General features: G+C 40.5%; 1 protein-coding gene across 6 annotated transcripts in view; it reads right to left on the bottom strand.

The window, feature by feature from the left end:
• Nucleotides 1-17,832, bottom strand: part of ldb2a (LIM domain binding 2a) — a 93,345-nt gene that overhangs the window by 26,647 nt on the left and 48,866 nt on the right. For all 6 annotated transcript variants that reach the window (XM_029512068.1, XM_029512067.1, XM_029512066.1 and 3 more), the window contains exon 4: nucleotides 4,063-4,235. In XM_029512068.1, coding sequence (XP_029367928.1) covers nucleotides 4,063-4,235 — 173 coding nt within the window. The remainder of the gene's footprint in view (nucleotides 1-4,062; nucleotides 4,236-17,832) is intronic.

The raw sequence follows: 17,832 nt of genomic DNA on the forward strand, positions 1-17,832 counted from the left end.
TAACGACCTGAGCTGGGCGCTGCAGCACCGTAAGAACAGATGTTGTTTCCTTTTTTTTTGGGGGGGGGGGTATACATTTAATTAACTACAAGTTTACATTTATCTCTAGCCAATCATAACTCATGATATTAAGTAACTAAGATTTGATGGAATAAGTAAGAAATATACTGACACCAAACAGCATATTAAGAGCCCTTTTAAATGACTTTTCTTCCCACCTTCCCTGCGGGAATCTGTTCTTGTTCCTGCCGCACCATTTTACGTAGATTTAGTAATAACTATTATCTTAGCATGATTAACACCGTGCCACGTTTCAGGTTACAGGTGCACCACTGCCACCAGGTGGGCTGGAGTCACAACACATTTCAAAGTCTCATCGTGTTCAACTACAAACATAACATCACCGACCACAGCCACACTGAACCCTCTCTGGATCCAAACAAGTGATTTCATTATTTGTCGCTATAGATACAGCTCTGAATACACTTTATGTGCTGAACGATCTGAGCGGATGCCCGGAAAAGTAAAATAACATTTTACAGTTTTACATGGAAGTAAAGTTAAGCCCTACTGAACTGTCAGAGACAATCTTTCATTGCGTAGGAAAATTGTGGCAGTGCACAACTACGGAGAGAACAGCGGCTTATTGTGAAACCAAGCTGTGAACTGAAATGATCACAGTTTGGGTAATAGTTTTAGCGTTCCTCTTCGATTTCTCTTCCAAATGAGTTTGGGTGCTTCTAAAAAAGAAGTTCAAATTACTGTAAAGCTTACAGTGCAGGGAGGATGGAAGTGCAGGCTTAGCCTCCCTGTTAAAATTATTACATACACTTTTTTTTTTTGTTTGATTTTTCGTGTGGGTATCATGTGCTGTCATCTCCACTGCTGCCAAGGCTTGCTATGTTTACATCATGGATCACAAAGGCATTCAATTTGGATTTTATTGTTTTATCCTTGACCTTAATGTTGTTGCACGTGATTTGATGTCCTTATAAAGTCATATAAACTAAAATAAGATCATCTGACTGTCAGTGTTTCTCACCCCGTAATGCCACACATCTCAGCAAATAACTAGTGTTGTTATTACTTACAGCAATATCAGCTAAAATTACAGCACAAAACATGATTTAAAAAAAAAAAAAAAGACTGACATCGCAATAAGCAAGAATTATTTTATAAATATGCTAATGCCAATAAGGAAAATCTGAATTAGGAAATTTTGCAAAAGAAAGACAGAATGAGAGAGAGAGAGAGAGAGAGAGAGAGAGAGAGAAAACGAGGAAGACAAGTAAAGAAAGAGACAGATACAGGCGAAGAGAGAGAGAGAGAGTGGGAGAGCAAGAGAGCGAGTTGGGAGCTGGGGATGATTTCTCTAGGGATGAAGGATGCGTGTGTGTGTGTGTGTGTGTGTGTGTGTGTGTGTTGAGTGTGGGGGGTGGGGGGGAGTTGGAGAAGAGGAAGAGGGAAGGATGAGAGAGCGGTGGAGTAGAGAGCGAGGGGAGAATGAGCGAGTCAGGCAGGGGAATGGGGGGTTGGGGGGGTGGGGGGCTGATGAGGGTGGTGGTGGTTGAGGAAAGCGAGGCGAGGCAGAGCTGATTGAGATTCGGGCCTCCAGAGCTGCAGGCTCGCTGCTGCTGGGAGCTCAGGGAGAACACGCTCAGTTATTGGAATTCTTTTTTTTTTTTTTTCTTTCTTTCTTTTTCTAATGAATTAATTCTTCTCATCTAATTTAGGTGAAGATGAAAAGAGAGCAGCGCTGCAAGCATCAAATTTAGCTTTTTGTTGACCGGGCCTGGACCATCATTCTGTTTCTGTTTCTGTTCGGTTAATATCAGACACTGGTAATATATCATGTTTTGTTTTTTTATTATTATCATTATTATTATTATTATTATTATTATTATGTTGGGGAGCCATGTTAACAAAAACCAAACAGCAGCAACATTTCAATACATTTCCTGTCTGCGTTATTGTGGAGACCGCATACTCATTTACTAATATGATAACACCAAGAGCCCACCCTCCTCCATCTACACCCAATTTACACACATATCAATGCCCAACCCCCACCCAACCACAACATCCACACAAAATGTAAAGAAAAGGTGACATGACCACCAGGCAACCAGGCATGTAAATATACTTGAGCACAAACATCCACCAACACACACATCCGGGATGCTGAATAACGATGCTTCTACTGCGCTTCTCGAAAAAAGTTTTCAAATCTCTTCTCTTTTATTGCAACGCGCGACGTTATGTATGTTGTAATTTTAGATGTAAAAATCAAACAAATGGAAAAGCTCTTTAAAATTGGATCCTGTTCATTCAGATAATTATCAAGACAAAACACATTTGGTCCATATGGAGTCTTTGCTTGTTAAAAAACATGTTCAAGTGCTTTTTTTTTTTTTTATCAAAATCCCTCTTCCCTCATCCTGCAGTAATTGTTTTTAAGATTCAGTTTCATTTATTGAATCTAATATGATGTGAATTTGGGATAACTAGCTATTTCTGACTGTTTGCTCTTTTGTTCATTATGTTATAGGTCAGGGATTTGCATTTGGATATCGCATAAATCTTTACTTTGTTTTACACACAAAGGCTTAAATTAATTGTGTGGATGGGGGCTGAAAGAGTCCTCTGCACATCAAAATAACACTTTCTGTTTGTGCAATCAAATACAAAAGACTGGATCTAAAAAAAACTTCACTAATTACACCAAATTCACATGTTCCTATTCACTTTGAATTTGGTTCGTTAAGATACTCTAACTTCCATTTCATTGACTTTAATAGTTGCCACTGTGTGTAAGCATAAAGTACAATCCGTCAGATATCGTCTTTGTGTTCAAATGTGCAGTATCAACTTCAATGCAGGTTACTTGTGTTTTCCCTTCTGCAGAAAATAGACAACATGATATCAAGAAATTCTTGAATTAACTATCGGAAACTATTAATATCTCAACCCTATGGCACATTTTGGCCATTTCTTTTCAGAAAATTTGATTTTAGATGTCAATAACAAACTTAATTATTTATATGCAGATTTTTTTTTTCTAAATTATGTTTCTTTTATTCAGTTTATTTATAAAGCCTTTGGCAAGTCAGCCGAAAAAGTTCACTTTAGACTCGCAACACACGCGCTTACACAGACATACACTCAAGAGTGAGTGCATACTGTCAAGTGCTGAAAACAAGAGGGTGTGTTGCTGTTTAATGTCAGAACAATCTGGTCCGGTGCGGCAGCTCAGGGTTCATGGTACAGGGAACATGGAATCCTTTTAGCTGGCTGCCCAGCGCTGACAAGGTATCTGGTCTCAGATTCATTTAGAGAGTCAGCAGAAGAACACTAAGAGTCAGCTAGCCATCTGGATCAGTCTGTAGTGAAGCAGATATTCACTCCAGCTCACGGGAGGCTTCGCTCCCCAAAGACAAAAGCAGATGAGCTCAGCTTTAGTGCTTTAAGAAGACCCCGGTGTCGGGTTTGGATTAGCTCGCATGCGCAGTTTGTGTTTTCTCTGCTTCCCTCGCTTCTGTCCATGCTTCTCTTATACTGCACACTAAACCAGACTCTTCAAATATCTGATTCATGTCGTTCTAGCATCGCCTTTAAGGGTTTCAGAATCAGTCAACATCCTTAACAAGAGAAAGGCTGCTGGACTTTGGGGGTCTGGGTTGTGGTCGAAATGCTCAGAAGTGAAGGAGGTAAATATGAGAACAATGATCTAAGCAGCGGTTGTTCAGGTCATCGCATTTCAAGAGATATTTTCTGGTTGGAATTCAACATAACAGTATTATTTTAGCGAGTTTGATATATATAATATGAAATTATACATTAAGTCCTGATTTCTTTGGCGTATCGATGTATACCAGTGACGTCACCGGGGATGACTTGAAAACAAAGAGACAAAATGACAGAAGGGAGGGGGGGAAAAAACAAAAAAGAAGAAGAAGGTTGTAATGGATTTGATCTTTAACCAGTTAAACACCTCAGCTGGTCCATTATCATAGCTTGTGATCAATTATTCATGACGGGAGAAGCTCCGGGGTCAGGTGTTACCTTTGTAAACATTGGCTTCCCGTGCTGGGTGACCATGGTGCACTGATCACAGTCCAGGGTGATGCAGGAGTTGTGGAAGGACTCCTTGGAGTGTTTAAGGATGTAGTGGAGCTCGGTGACGCCTCCTTCGAACACCGTGCTGAAATAACGTGGGATCAGCGTCCGGCCGATCGCTGCGGGGAGACAAAGGAGAGGCCCAGAGATGATGAGTGTCGGAGAACGAACACGAAATGGTAAGCTTAACAGACATCAGACAGGAGAGAAAAGAATGACAGCATAAAATACCAATACACACTAATGTGGAGCAGCTGTATGTAACTACAGGCTGCTATATTTGTTTGAAATTTATGTTATTAATGTGGATAGGATGTGTGACTTCTGGTACCAAAACCACATTTATTTTTCATTATAGTTTATTTTCTTGCCAAGAGTTAATGGATGCCACTTGTGTCTGTGTAGCGAGTATAGAGATGGAGTCAAGAGACAATTAGCGTAGCCGACCATAAATAGCAGAAATGGAAACTGATAGCCTCATTCTGTCAAAAGTTCTTCAAGCAAAAAGTAATTGGCTTAAATTATATTATTGATTTTACATTTAAGTTTTGTGTATACATTCAACAAATGAGATACAACGTGTTGCAAGTCTACACAAAGGGGGTTGATTCTTTCTGCTCTTAGTCTTTCAAAGTTCAATCCAAAATAGATGAGAACTTTCTATTAGCTCATTTGGAAAAACCCTACCTGAAAAAGTTTGAACAAAAAAAAGTCCAAAAGTGGCAGACTTTGGAGCCCATTTGGTGCTTTCAATACTCGCTATTTTTGGATTGCACCAAAAAATACCTTGAGTATTACAATTTGATACCCAGGCCATTTATGATTACACGTCCTACTACCACTACATTAGTAATCAAAACAGTAGTTTTAATTATTGCAGCATGAAAATGATCTCTATAAATTCCATGCGATTGTATTTCTGAGAATGAATTATGACACAGGAAGCAGATTTACATTAATTTCAGGTTAGCTAAAGATGAGAAATTTGAGAACATGTTACAAAACAAAAAGGAGTGATGGCCTGTGCTAAGAAAAGAATTAGATGAAACAAACTGCTTGACAAGGGCGTCTACCTCTGATTCATCAGTCAAGATAAAACATTTTATCAGCTGGGGGAGAGATCAGGAATTTAAATGAAAGAAATCGATGAAATATTTTAGAAACATGTTCTGTTGTTCTTGTTTTAGTGTGTTTCTATAGTGAGATCAGGACAGCTGACATTTTTTCAGCAGTGCTGTAGTAATAAAAACTCATTTGAATGAACTCTCTGCTACATATATGCTATCGAGCTGCAGCCGTCCAGCTGATTGTGACTCTGAATGCAAAATGCACGTTGCAGATTTGGAGAAAATGTTGGACTGTCCTGAAACCTATTGATTTGCTAAGTGCCAAACACCGGCCCGCCTTAAAGAAGGCTGTTCAGCCCTCAAAGAAAATACCCAAAGCCTTTATTCTCAGATTGAGTGCGATGTTTCTTTGAAAAAAGTGTCAAATAACTCTTCCATTGCATAGGGGTATATTCAGCTCTTTCCAACATGTCTAAAGATTTAAGATTTGCTTGAAACAACTGACAGTATCGTGAATTTCAGCCTCTCAATCTACTTCTTCCAAGATATGACACCTCATAACACTCACTTTTTGAATATTCCTCAAATGAGAAAGAGTGTACAGGGAGAAGGAGAGTATTTTCAAATATTTTTCAGAATAATATGATTCCATGACTGAGTTAAGTATTAAATTGAATTATTAAGATGGACAACTTCTGCAGTGCAAACTTTCTGGAGAAGCCTAAAGAGACAATGAACAAGCTGCATGATGAAAACCGGAGGAGGAGTCAGGGAGGGAGAAATTGTCTTCGGTGTTTTATAGCCCTCAGGCTTCGTCTGGTTTCCATCTCCTCTGTGTTTGCTGGCTTCAAGGAGAACAGTGGATGATGCACAGTGGGGCTAACATTTCCCTTTACATTATAGATGCACTGTGATGACATGCAAGACTCAGATTCCTGAATACTTGCATGCATCTTACGGAATGAAACGTCCAGGACTGCCGATATTATGCTAATAGCTTATTATTAGGTGAATTGGCTAAAATAAAAAGGGAATTTCCCACAGGAGCTTTCGCATCAAGGGTTTTGAAGCCGTCTAAGATCAGAGCAACCCGATCGCTGAATTTCCCAGGTTCACCACATGTGAGTATAAATCCGGTTCGACTCCTGGTGGGCTGGATGCCATTTTCCTACTCCACTGTCACTCACCATCATTCTACAGATAAAAGGCAAAATGTCCCGAAAATGTAAATAAATTGCTACACATTGTCTTTAAATCACTGTCTGGCTTAAACTTCACCTCCACAGCTTACAGGTTCTTTGTCTCCGAGCTTCTTTACCTCTGCAACATCAGTGGAAATCCCACTCTGCCTCCCCACTAAGGTGCCAAAATCCTGCAGCAGGTCTCCGGCAGGAATTTCACTTCTTTATGTACCAGAGCTGCTTCTATCGATGGTGTTGTATAATGAAGCTTAAACTGAGGAGTTGTCCTATTAACTCAAATCCCCCTTTCAAACGTTATTTTACAAAACCATCCTTCTGTCACTAGTTTGAAGAGGAGCTAGACTGCAACTGATTGTTATCTTCACCCAAATTCTGTATGATTCTTTGGATTATTTTCTCCATTATCATATCAATTAACTGGCATATGAAATGCCACGTACAGCGTAAGATGCCCGTTATAGTTTCTCTTGGTGCAATGAGATGCCTCCAAACCCCAAGGACATTATTTCACAGCTATTATTTACATTTTAAAAGGTGGAACAACTAAACTTTAAGATCTCTCTGCATTAACGTGAAAGATACTGAACAATTAAACAATCAAAATCAAACCAACTGCTGACTGAAATGTTAATAATCAACTAATTGTTTCAAATCTACAGATTTGTGTGTGTGTTTATATTTAATACTTCATTACGCGACTTGTTAAGATGGCCATTTTGCAGCATGTGGGCAAAGCTTTATTTCATGCTTGGAAAAAAAGAAGAAGCTGAGAGTGAAAAATGAGATGTAAACGCATAGGATTTACTCAGAATATAAAGCAAGATCATCTTAAACGCACAACTTGATATGTAGATCAGGGATTCTACGCCGCACCAATGGAGAACAGCTGCATCAAACATCCATCATCTGTTTCCTCTGGTTTCGGACTTTGTTGAGCGTCTCAAATCGCATCCGAGAGCAGATCTTAGCAGGACATCCCTGCTTAAAGAGCATGTTTTATTTTTTTCCCAAAGCTTTTGTTTTTCTCTAGCGATTCAATTTGTGCAGGACACAAGCTCATTTTCGGCACCGCCCTGCATCACACTCACGCACACATACACAGCTGTGTTCTGCAGTTCAACCACGGGCTCCATCCAAACACCACCGAGCAGTTCCACTTGAACGACCTGACTTGCTCAAGGACAGGGCCAGAGGTTACTCGGGGGAAGTGCTACTCGTTCACTCAAATACACAGGCGATCCGAGCTGATGTGTTTTCACAAAACTTTTAATGTCCTCCTTTTCAACAGATTTGAAATCTGGGTTTTCTGATTAATTGAATATCACTGAATTTTTTTGATTTTCCCTGTCACGCCACCTTCCAGCCCATCTCTAATGGGACTACAGGACCTTTGCAAAACAATGAAAATGTCTACTTTTATGTAAAGATGGTAATTTTGTCCATTAAAAAAAAAAAAAAAACTCTTTCAAATAAATAGACAGGTGGTGATTTCCTGCTTCAGGTACCATGAGACAGCGAAATGCAATCCAGGATGTTCACACGTGTTCAGTACAATCATATGCCAAGAAACTGCATTGTGGTCTGTAAGACTTAATGACTCTGGAAAGCTATCTCCACTGTCTCTTTCCTTGCATGTTAGGTAAACCACAGAAACACAACAACCATGTTTCAACGTACTCTAACAGGAATGTGCCTCCGTAGCGTCTTCTTGGATTGTTGTCAAGTTTCATTTTGGCAAATTTGAGCAGGAGGAAACCTATTTGCTGTAGGAACCCGTTTTTGTTTTTTTGCTGCTGGAGTCTTCTGCATTTGCATCCCGCTGCATCATCAGAATAGCCTCATTCAAATAAATGATGGGGCTGCCTTGTTTTATGCAGGGCTGAATGTCGGTCTGAGTGCTGCCTAAATCAGTGATTCCCAGCCAGAGGTACTTGTGCACATGGGACTATTTATGCAGTTACCGGGGAGCACATGGAAAGATTGTTGAGAAGCTTAGTTAATTTGAACAAATGATGAGTTGTTTTGTCTTTGGGTTTTGTTTTTTTTTTTTGTTTTTTTTTTTTGAAGAATACATCCACATGTTTGTTTTCAGGAGGCACCATAGGGATTTATTCAAGCTGTAATGAATGCATCTTCATAACAACCAATAACCTACCACTTATAAGCTAAGCGGCTGGACAGTCCCGCTGATATAAGTCAGTCAGTCAGCTCTGTCGATTGTTCAACACCTGCATTGATAAAGACAACACCAAAACACAAACCATCTGAGGAATAGAAGAGACCAAGCACCATCTCCACTATTCCAGGTCATCATGTCTTGTACGAAGAATAAAATAATATCCAACACCTCATCGTTCTAACTTGGATGAAATGTTAATCATCCGATATGGCGGTGGTGTATCAGGCTGTTACCGACCCTTAACACAACATGACCAAATACTTTTTTCCTTTGCTTCTTTTCAGCATCATTGCTTGATCTGGGAATCAGACCTCTAATCCTGCCAAATGTTCGCGACCTGGCCTACCCACTGAGCTACGCCTGACTGTTAAATAACAGCAAAAACAAAACAACAGCAAATCCTCACGTTGGGATTATGAAGGCGAGCATGTTGGGATTTCCTTTAGCCTCTTGTTCCTCGCCTAGTGGAACAAGTCTCTCTGTTCCTCTGCATTTTCCTGCCTGTCAAATCTCCATCATTAGAACAGTGCTGTGAAAAAAAAAAAAATAAAAAAATCGGGACAGCCACATTATCCAGCAGCACATGGCCTCTGATTTCAAGCAGAAATAATCCATCTTAGAGTCAACACTCTGTTGGGTAGAATTATGCTCTTTCTCCCCTTCCCCCAGGGTGGGTCGGTGGTCAGGAGCGCGCGTGTGTGTGTGTGTTTGTGTGCGTAGTTCGAGTTGGGTGGGGGGGGTGCTGGGAATAAAACTTCATTTAGTAGTGAAATGTCCCCAAAGACAGTGGCTCAAGAGGCTCTTGAGGTCAGGCCTAGATGGTAGAGCCTGAATTGAGACAGAAAGGGAGAGCGAGACTGAGATGATGTTGGTGGTCGTGTGGGGAATGTGGAGGGGGGGTGCGGCGGCGGTGTACCCGTGACTGGCATGTTTTTCAAATTCGATAAAGTCAGGCATGACTAAATAACACATAAAATGTTTGGCATCGTGAGCAGTGGCTGAGGGAAGAAGAGGAGGAGGAGGAGGAGGAGGAGGAGGAGGAGGGAGGGTGAGCTGCAAGGTCCGCTTGCTGGCTGACTGTGTAAATGATGCTCTCTCACTCTCTCTCTCTCTCTCTCTCTCTCTCTCTCCCTCTATTACTTGCACTGCGCTCTCTTTCCTCTCTCTCTCTCTCTCTGTATCTTGCTCCCTCCCTCGCTCGGTCTCCACCACGGTTGAAAAACAAAGTACGTCTAGGAGTGGAGCTGACTGCTAATGCGGAGAAGCTCTGAGGAGACGAGGGGGAGGGTAGAGGGGGTAGGTGGGAGGAGGAGGGGCGGGGGTAGGGGGGGGACTGGGACTGAAAAAAAATGAGCGAGGGATGAAAGCGGGAGAGAGAAAGAAGAAACTAGGAGGGAAGATGAAAAAAGAAGCTTGTCAATGAGGGAAGGAGGACTCACTGAGGAGTAATAGGGGCGAGAGACAGCAAGAGAGGGTGAGAGAGCGGGAGAGAGAGAGAGAGAGAGGAATGGAGGGAGTCGGGGGAAGATGGGGAGATTCTCAGGTGATAGGCAGATCTGCTTCTTGCTCACCTCTCCAAGCCATGCAGGAGTTTTGGTTGGGCCTTCTCAACCAAAACTGTCCTAATAAAACCCAGTGTGCATAGCCCGGGGTGACAGAGTGATAGATAAGCATGTAATGGCAGCCATGCTAGCAAGTCTTGGATCATTTCAAGCACAGTAGTCCTGTGTTTCTCTTCGGATAGTTTCAAGGCTGAGGCTAAGATATTTTCTTGCCTCCTTTTCTCCATATTTCTATTGTAAGTAAACACTTAAACTCATAAGTTTTGAGTCAGCAGGCCTTGGCGTCTTGCTCAAGGGCACGGCAACACTGATCGAGCTCGTGGCAGCAGAAATCCAAAAGCGATCATTCATTAATTAATTTGTCTTCTACTGTTTATCTGTTTCCGGGTCGGGGGGCTGCTGGAGCTAATCTAGCTCACACTGAGCGAGGGCGGGGTCACCCTGGACAGGTCACACACAGACAGACAGACAGAGACCAACACACGCTCACACTCACACTCAGACCTACTTAGACTTAGAGCCACCAATGACTCCAAACATGATGTCTTACTGTGGGTCAACAGCGCTAACCACTGTGCTGCCATGCTGCCCCCCAAAATGATCAATTCATTTCTTATAATTGGCACATTATACAGACGGAAGCAAAGCCGTTATCAAAGCTTCGGTCCACCGATGGACCGATCAAATGCGTAATGCTCAAGTCCTCTAAAATTCAGCGGCAGTGCACCCACTTGGAAATAACTATTGATAATTTGTAGGCATTTTTGTATTTTTTGTAATCTTCCATACTGTATCGTTCAGTTGGACATTTGCAGAAATGAACCAGTATCAAAGTAAAAGCATTTCTCAGACATGTCATCTTAAATCCTGGGCTAGCCATTACAGACCCTGTAAATAAGAGTAAATCTGTACATTTATGCTTTTCACACTAGTGGCCAATCTGTCAAGTAGTCACACATGGATGGACGTAGTGTTGTGTTCAGGTCACTGTAAGCACTGGAGGATTCTGCAGAGGTGATGTAAATGTGATTTATCTGTTTTTTTCTTGGCTAGCCAATTGTTTCATTTGTAAAATGTAAGAAATTGGGGACAAATACCCATCACATGGGAATAACAATACTCATTAGGCTCTAGGTTAAATCTGTACGAGCCTACAGCCGAAATAATGAACAGAATGATCTGCTAACTAAAGCTAGTGTGGAATAATTTGATTGAATGAGTTCTAATCTTTTTTAGTCGAACAGTCAAGTAAAAATTGGAAAAATCCATTTCCAGCTTCGAAACTGGGCAGATTTCTGTTTCTTGTATGCCATTAAAATTTGTAAATGTAAGGATATATGACACCTTGAGCTTCAGATCCACTGATGGGCGTTGATTAATTAATAAATGAGTAATCAAATAATCTAAAGTTAATAATAACTGGTTATGTCTATACAAGAAGCTAATGTGATTTAACCACATTGTTCCCTTTGTCCAGCTGTCAGGACAAAACAGTTCAACATTAGGTAAAAATAAGAAAATATTTGAGAGGCTTGAACCAAAAGATGTTTGTGTTTATGTTTGACTCATTATTTGATGCTGGTTCAGATTCTGCTGCGATGAACTAGCTGATTGATCAACTAATTGCTTTAGTGCATGGTGGGCAAACGAAACAGGTGCAGATTTTCATCAGAAAATAACAAATACAGGCTACAACACGGGAAACTGAGCCAGTGGGAGAGGACACTGCCAACTCCACACAAAAGCACCACATTAACACAAAATAAATGAAAACGTGGCTAAAAAAAAAAAAAAAAAGCGCCATGGAAGGCATATGAAGTGTGGATGGAGAAAGCGCCACTGTGAGAAAATTATAAACACGATCATTCACTGTAGTACTAAAAAAGGGAGCTTCAGCTGCCCCATGTTGTAGGCCCATGCTGAAAACACTATTCTTTATCTGTTAATGGGCAGTTCGATTTCACACTTGCCAATGGAGCACAAGCCAGACAAAACTTCACACAATTAACTGCAGAGGGGATAGAAACTTGCACGGAGCCCAGATGAGATGAAAAATGTTTGTCGCGAATCATATTTCCCTCTCCTCCACACCTCACCCCTCTGTCTCCTCTCTTCTTCGTCTTCTTGTGTTCTCCTTTTCCTGCACCGTGCTGATTGGCTCGTCTTCAGTCGCAGGGCACTCCAGAGATACAGATTAGCTGGCACTTGTTTGGGTGAACACGACAAGGAGCATATGCCTCTCAAGTAATGTGTACCCAAACATGCAATTTACAAATAATTAACGTGGTATTAATTAGTCACATTAATTCATGCCACTTTGTTGGGATTGTTTCCCCCCGTTGGTCCCCAGGACTCCTGCCAGCAACGTCAGCCAGCGAGACAGCAAGAGCGATTTTTCTGCTCCGAAGCAAGAGCAGGGCATCAGAATAAAGAAGGGCTACTGGCTGGTGCACGCACACACACAACCAGTTCATTCGGGCACCAACAACATATCTAAGCACAGATTTAGCAGTAATATTCTCTCCTTTATATGCACACTTGAATCACATAATGAAGCAACAATTATAATGTGTGCAAATGCAAATGTTAATGTTTCACTTAATTATTGGAAAACCATAACAAACTACTTTAATGATGAGACTGACAATCTTCCATATTTTGCTATTAAATCCAAATCTACAGAACTGAAGGTTTCTCTAATGTCCACACAGGATCCCTGGAGCTCAGCCTGAGAGACCATCAGGTCTCCTCTATTACCAATACCCTTCTCCTAGGCCCTTTGTCTAATTTCGCTGGGGGGCCAGTGCTGTGAAGAGTCCCGGTTGTTTCACATTTCTTCCATGTAATTATGGAGACTACTCTGCTCATGGGGAACCTTTTTTTTTTTTTTTTTGTAGCCTTACCCTGATCTGTGCCTATAAACAGTCCTTTCTCTCTGGGCTCTGCAGGCAGCTCCTCCTGCCTCATATCTTGGGTTTTAGGCTGATATGCATTGTCAGCTATAAGACGTTTACATAGACAGTAGGGCTGCGCAATTAATCAAAATAAAATCCAAATTAGAATGTGGCCAAATTCATTTTGTGGTGCTACAGAGACACCCCAGCCTACAAATCTTATTCGCCTGACGTAAGGGAAAAGGCTTTTTTGGTAGAAGACCCAAGAAAAAAATTATATCATCATCATAAAAACAAATTGAAAGTGAAAATAAAATGCAAAAACGACCACTTCAACTGAAATTGCATGGTATTGCACGGTGCAATATCTTCCAAAATTATTGCAATAAGATTTTTTTCGCACATCGTACAACCCGAATAGACACATGTTCGCCTTTCCTCACCATGTCCAGTGGATTTAATTCATCAGCTCAAAGATGATAATGAACAATAGCAGGTCCACTCAGCTAAACCAGTTCTTCCATTGCATATATTCGCAAACATTTTTTTTAAATTCAGCGTTCTCTCAGCCAAAGGAAAGCAGCAGAGCTATCCAGTTTCTGTGTGACATACTGTACATACATGTGCAGTAATGATGCACAGAGGCAGCAAAGTAAACACGTAAGTATGCAGTAAACATACATGAGCTATAGTTTCAGCTCTTCTGTTGCTCAAGAGCAAACACTACATGAATTTTATAGATTTTAATAAAACAGATCTTCTTATAAAAGCTAATTATTAATATAGCTCGGAATAATACCAAAAATAAAACCAAGAGTAAATATAAAAATATTGTACTAATCATGACGCCATCCTCTATGCATGCATTTACAGATGTGATGTCTAAAAGTCCACATGTAACGCTTATTTAATCCATAAACTCGTGTGCATTAGCTCGATGTTTAATGTCTCACATATTCATTCAAGTGTGCATTAAACCACCAGTTAAAGGTCGATGTGTTAGACTGGGGAGAGCAAGTGCTGTAGTTCTTCACACATAGCAGCTTCAGAATTTCATGCTGAACCGATCACCAAGTATCAATCCCATTTTTCATGAAGTTGAGAATAAAAGGCTGGAAACACGGCTGGTTGCAAAAGTAATAACTATAACAGAGAGCAAGGCAGGCTGTCACTAAACACCCTCCACGTGGCCATGAAGAGAGTTCGACTCTAAAAGTAACTCATATCCTTGATGCCATTACTTAAAGTTCATCATTCAGTGAGTGCAAAATTCTGATAATATGCAATCATTTTGTGAGCCAAAGACTTAAGCTTCTTCTGCACTTTAAAATGTGAAAATTTTGAATATTTGTCATTCCTAGCAATCATTCTTGCACGTTATATGTATTTTGGTAAATGGCATTATCTCAACTTGGAATTGGACTAATCAAACCCAGACGGCTCATCTTGTCAGGACCGCTTGCCCAACCTGTCCAGCTAGTTGATGATTAAACCACATACTGGTGGAATACAGCTTGCAGAATGAAGCCAAATTTAAAAGCTAAGGGGGGGTAGGAGGTCGGGGGTGGGTTGGAAATAAATAAATAAATAAAAAGGCGAGAAAGTCGGGAGATACTCAGTGGGCGATTATGCAGCAAATGCAGTTCTCCGCAGTGCAGAAGAGAAAAGGATGAAAACGAGAAGGGGGGAGAGCGAGAAGAAATTGTGGATGATCCATAATGTCTGTCTGCACACTGCAAATATTCATCAGACTGTCGCTACCTTGTTTCCATGGCCAGCTGACGTTCAGTGGGTAGAGATGGGCACTCACGAGGTTAAAGGTTCAATTCCCTGCTTGGCTCAGTGGAGAGAGGAGGAACTCCACATTTACACAGTGAGAGATTTAATTCCCTGTGTGGCCTGTGTGGAAAAATCAAAGCTCCCTTGTGGCAAAAAAACGGAGGCATGTGTATATATGATTTTGTTAATCAATAATATAATACATGTAAATGTAGACTGCAATAGTACAGCCTACGTGCTTAAATTTATTTCCCCAAATGGCCTCAAGATATTGACTGATACTGACAACAACTCATTATAATCAGGTATCTCCAGTAAATTGTATCATCTGATAGCCCGTATGCACACCGCTCAAAACAACTTCCTACAAACTTAAAAGTATCAATATTTAACTAAGTTATACTTTATGTAATTTAAATAATAAATTACGGTGCACTAGTCTGTGCACATTGCATCTGTTACATATCCCACTATGGCATCTTTCCTATTTTTCTGCAGTTTATATATTTGCGTTTCAATGTTAAATTTTCTTCACTTAAACAAATAGCACAAGTGATAAATAGGGTTTAAACCTGAGGCCTGTGCTCATATATATATATATATGCACAAAATTCATTACATTATGTTAACATCATTGCCAAATGATCACATGAAGTATTGTGATGAAGTCATATCACAATACTGGAAAAGACAAACCAAAATTCATGGGACACTGACTCTCAAGAGGCCTGATATCACAGCCTGATATCAAAATAAATCATTTTTGTGTCAACTTCAAGATTCAATACTTGCGTTTTCTAAACAGCTGATAGGATTTAGATTTGGGGAGCTCTCACAAAATAAAATCTCATATCACATAAAGTGTGATACCTTGGGGCATTAAAATCAGAGATAAAAAAAGTAACAATAATAAATATAACAAATAGTTAAGACAAGTGTTCCCATTCTATCTTGCCAGTTTTTCGCAGTAGTGCCAGCTTCCTGTTATGATAAGATATTATGATGTATAGTTCGTGTAGTTTATGAGGAGCGAACAGAGGGAGACATCGCGGTGTGTGAACAGTTGGCTGTCTTGTTTGAAGCACATGTTTTCCCAATGGACCACCTTGGCTCTTAACACTTCTCTGCATTTTTGCCTTTGAAGACATTCACCTCGCTCCATAGTGATCCCAGTCCCAAGTGTTTAAAACGACTGAACACATTTACTGTGTCTCTTGAGGATAATCTCTGACCTTTTCAGTTACTGAATGTTCTCTGTAAACATATAACCTATACATAGGGCTAGGCTACAGCAAACAGATTATAGGACCTGTGAAAAGGAGTAGATCAACAGACCGAGATAGGTGATATTGATCCCCCCCTCACCCCTCCTAACCTGTCACTTGCATAAAAGCCAGTGCTTGCTTGGACTTATAGTATGCACTGCAATAAGCTACGCTAAAAATAATATTGAAATCCATTATTACGCCTTGGTGCAAGCTACTGTTGATGATCGGTGGGAGGAGAGATGCATGGATGGAAACTGAGCTGACATATTGATCCGTGAGCCCAATCGATGGCTGACGATAGCCGGCGCTACTTGGCAAACAAATGTCTGTCTTCATCAACTCATATCTCTATCTAAATACCCATCATGAGCTACCATTACTGGGTCAACAGGGAGCGGGCATTACATCATTGGCAAACTAATTAAGTCAACTCAAGTTAAGTGTAACCAGTGTCTGTGACAAACAGCGTTGTCAAAAAGTGCATCGAAGAGCACGTGAGTGGAAGTGCATGCTAGAGACAGTGTTTAAAGGAGGTCTAAGTTTTTAAAGTCTGTAAAGTCTGTGACGTTTTTATCTTGATAATAAAGCGAGACCATTCATTCCACCTGTTCATAATGGTGCCCCCCCCCTCCATTCCACTATATAAACTCCAGATGCTATTCCATGTAAATTTATTCCAGAGTTATGCTCAAGCTCAGGCTTTTGCAGTCAGAGTTAAGGGGGATTTATAGTTTTTGCACCGAGGGCGTAGCTAGAGACTTTGCATGTAGCCAATATAACTACGTCTGCGCTCTCAGGCAGCTCACCAAATATCTAACACCAAGTCAGGACTACCTTTCCAAGGCTTCCAGGATTTAGTTCCAACAGCATGCTGATCAGTAGTTCTTGCACAGCTAATACATTATGCACAATATTACAGTTAAGTCCCAGTTAGTTTTGTTTTCAAAGTTCTGCTTCAAAAGTTTGATCAGAATTTCATCTCAAAAATTACTGCTTTGGCTCTTCTCTCAGCAGCTGTGCAGCAGTGATTGATCTCACTCATCATGTACGGTCCAAACATTGTGTACGATGTCCACAACTCCTCACTGACCTTAAGTAAACTCGAAAAGGTTTTGTAAGTACAAACACGAACCCTTCAACTGCCACGATCAACATCCTCAATCACAATGAATGAAAGAACTTTAAGACACTGAATTTACGGCACCATCACAGCTGCTGAGTCACACTGGTCCAACAAGTGGTCAAGAGATAACTACTGAATAATTTCACCTTTTCAGATTTCAGAAAAGCTTCATGTTGGGAAGAAAAAAGGAAAGAAACATTTTTGGTGGAACATGAAACGTTTGGTAAGAGGTCCAAAGCAAACATAGCTTTGATTTTTGCAGCTTTAAGACAGAAAGAGAAAGAATGTAAACACAACCACTGCAGGAAATATGACTTGACCATAAAGCTCCAAACAATATTTTCAATATCAACTAATCTGTTGATTATTATGTTGAAATTATTGATTATTTGATCAGTAAAATGTCAGCAAATAGTGAAAAACACTCATCACTATAATGTGTTTGAATATGTCATTGCGTTTGGCTAACAGTTCAACACCAAATTGACTGTAGTAACAAAATAATAAGGAAAGAAGAAAGCATCCACATTTGAGAAGCTGATTTTATTTGGCTCAATATATCCCAATAAACTGATTATCCAAAACTATTCTAATCAACTAGTCAATTAATCCACCACCGATTGCAGCTGTACTTGATTAAGT

This window comes from Echeneis naucrates, chromosome 10 (assembly GCF_900963305.1).
Source record: "Echeneis naucrates chromosome 10, fEcheNa1.1, whole genome shotgun sequence".
NCBI classification, from domain to species: Eukaryota; Metazoa; Chordata; class Actinopteri; order Carangiformes; family Echeneidae; genus Echeneis; species Echeneis naucrates.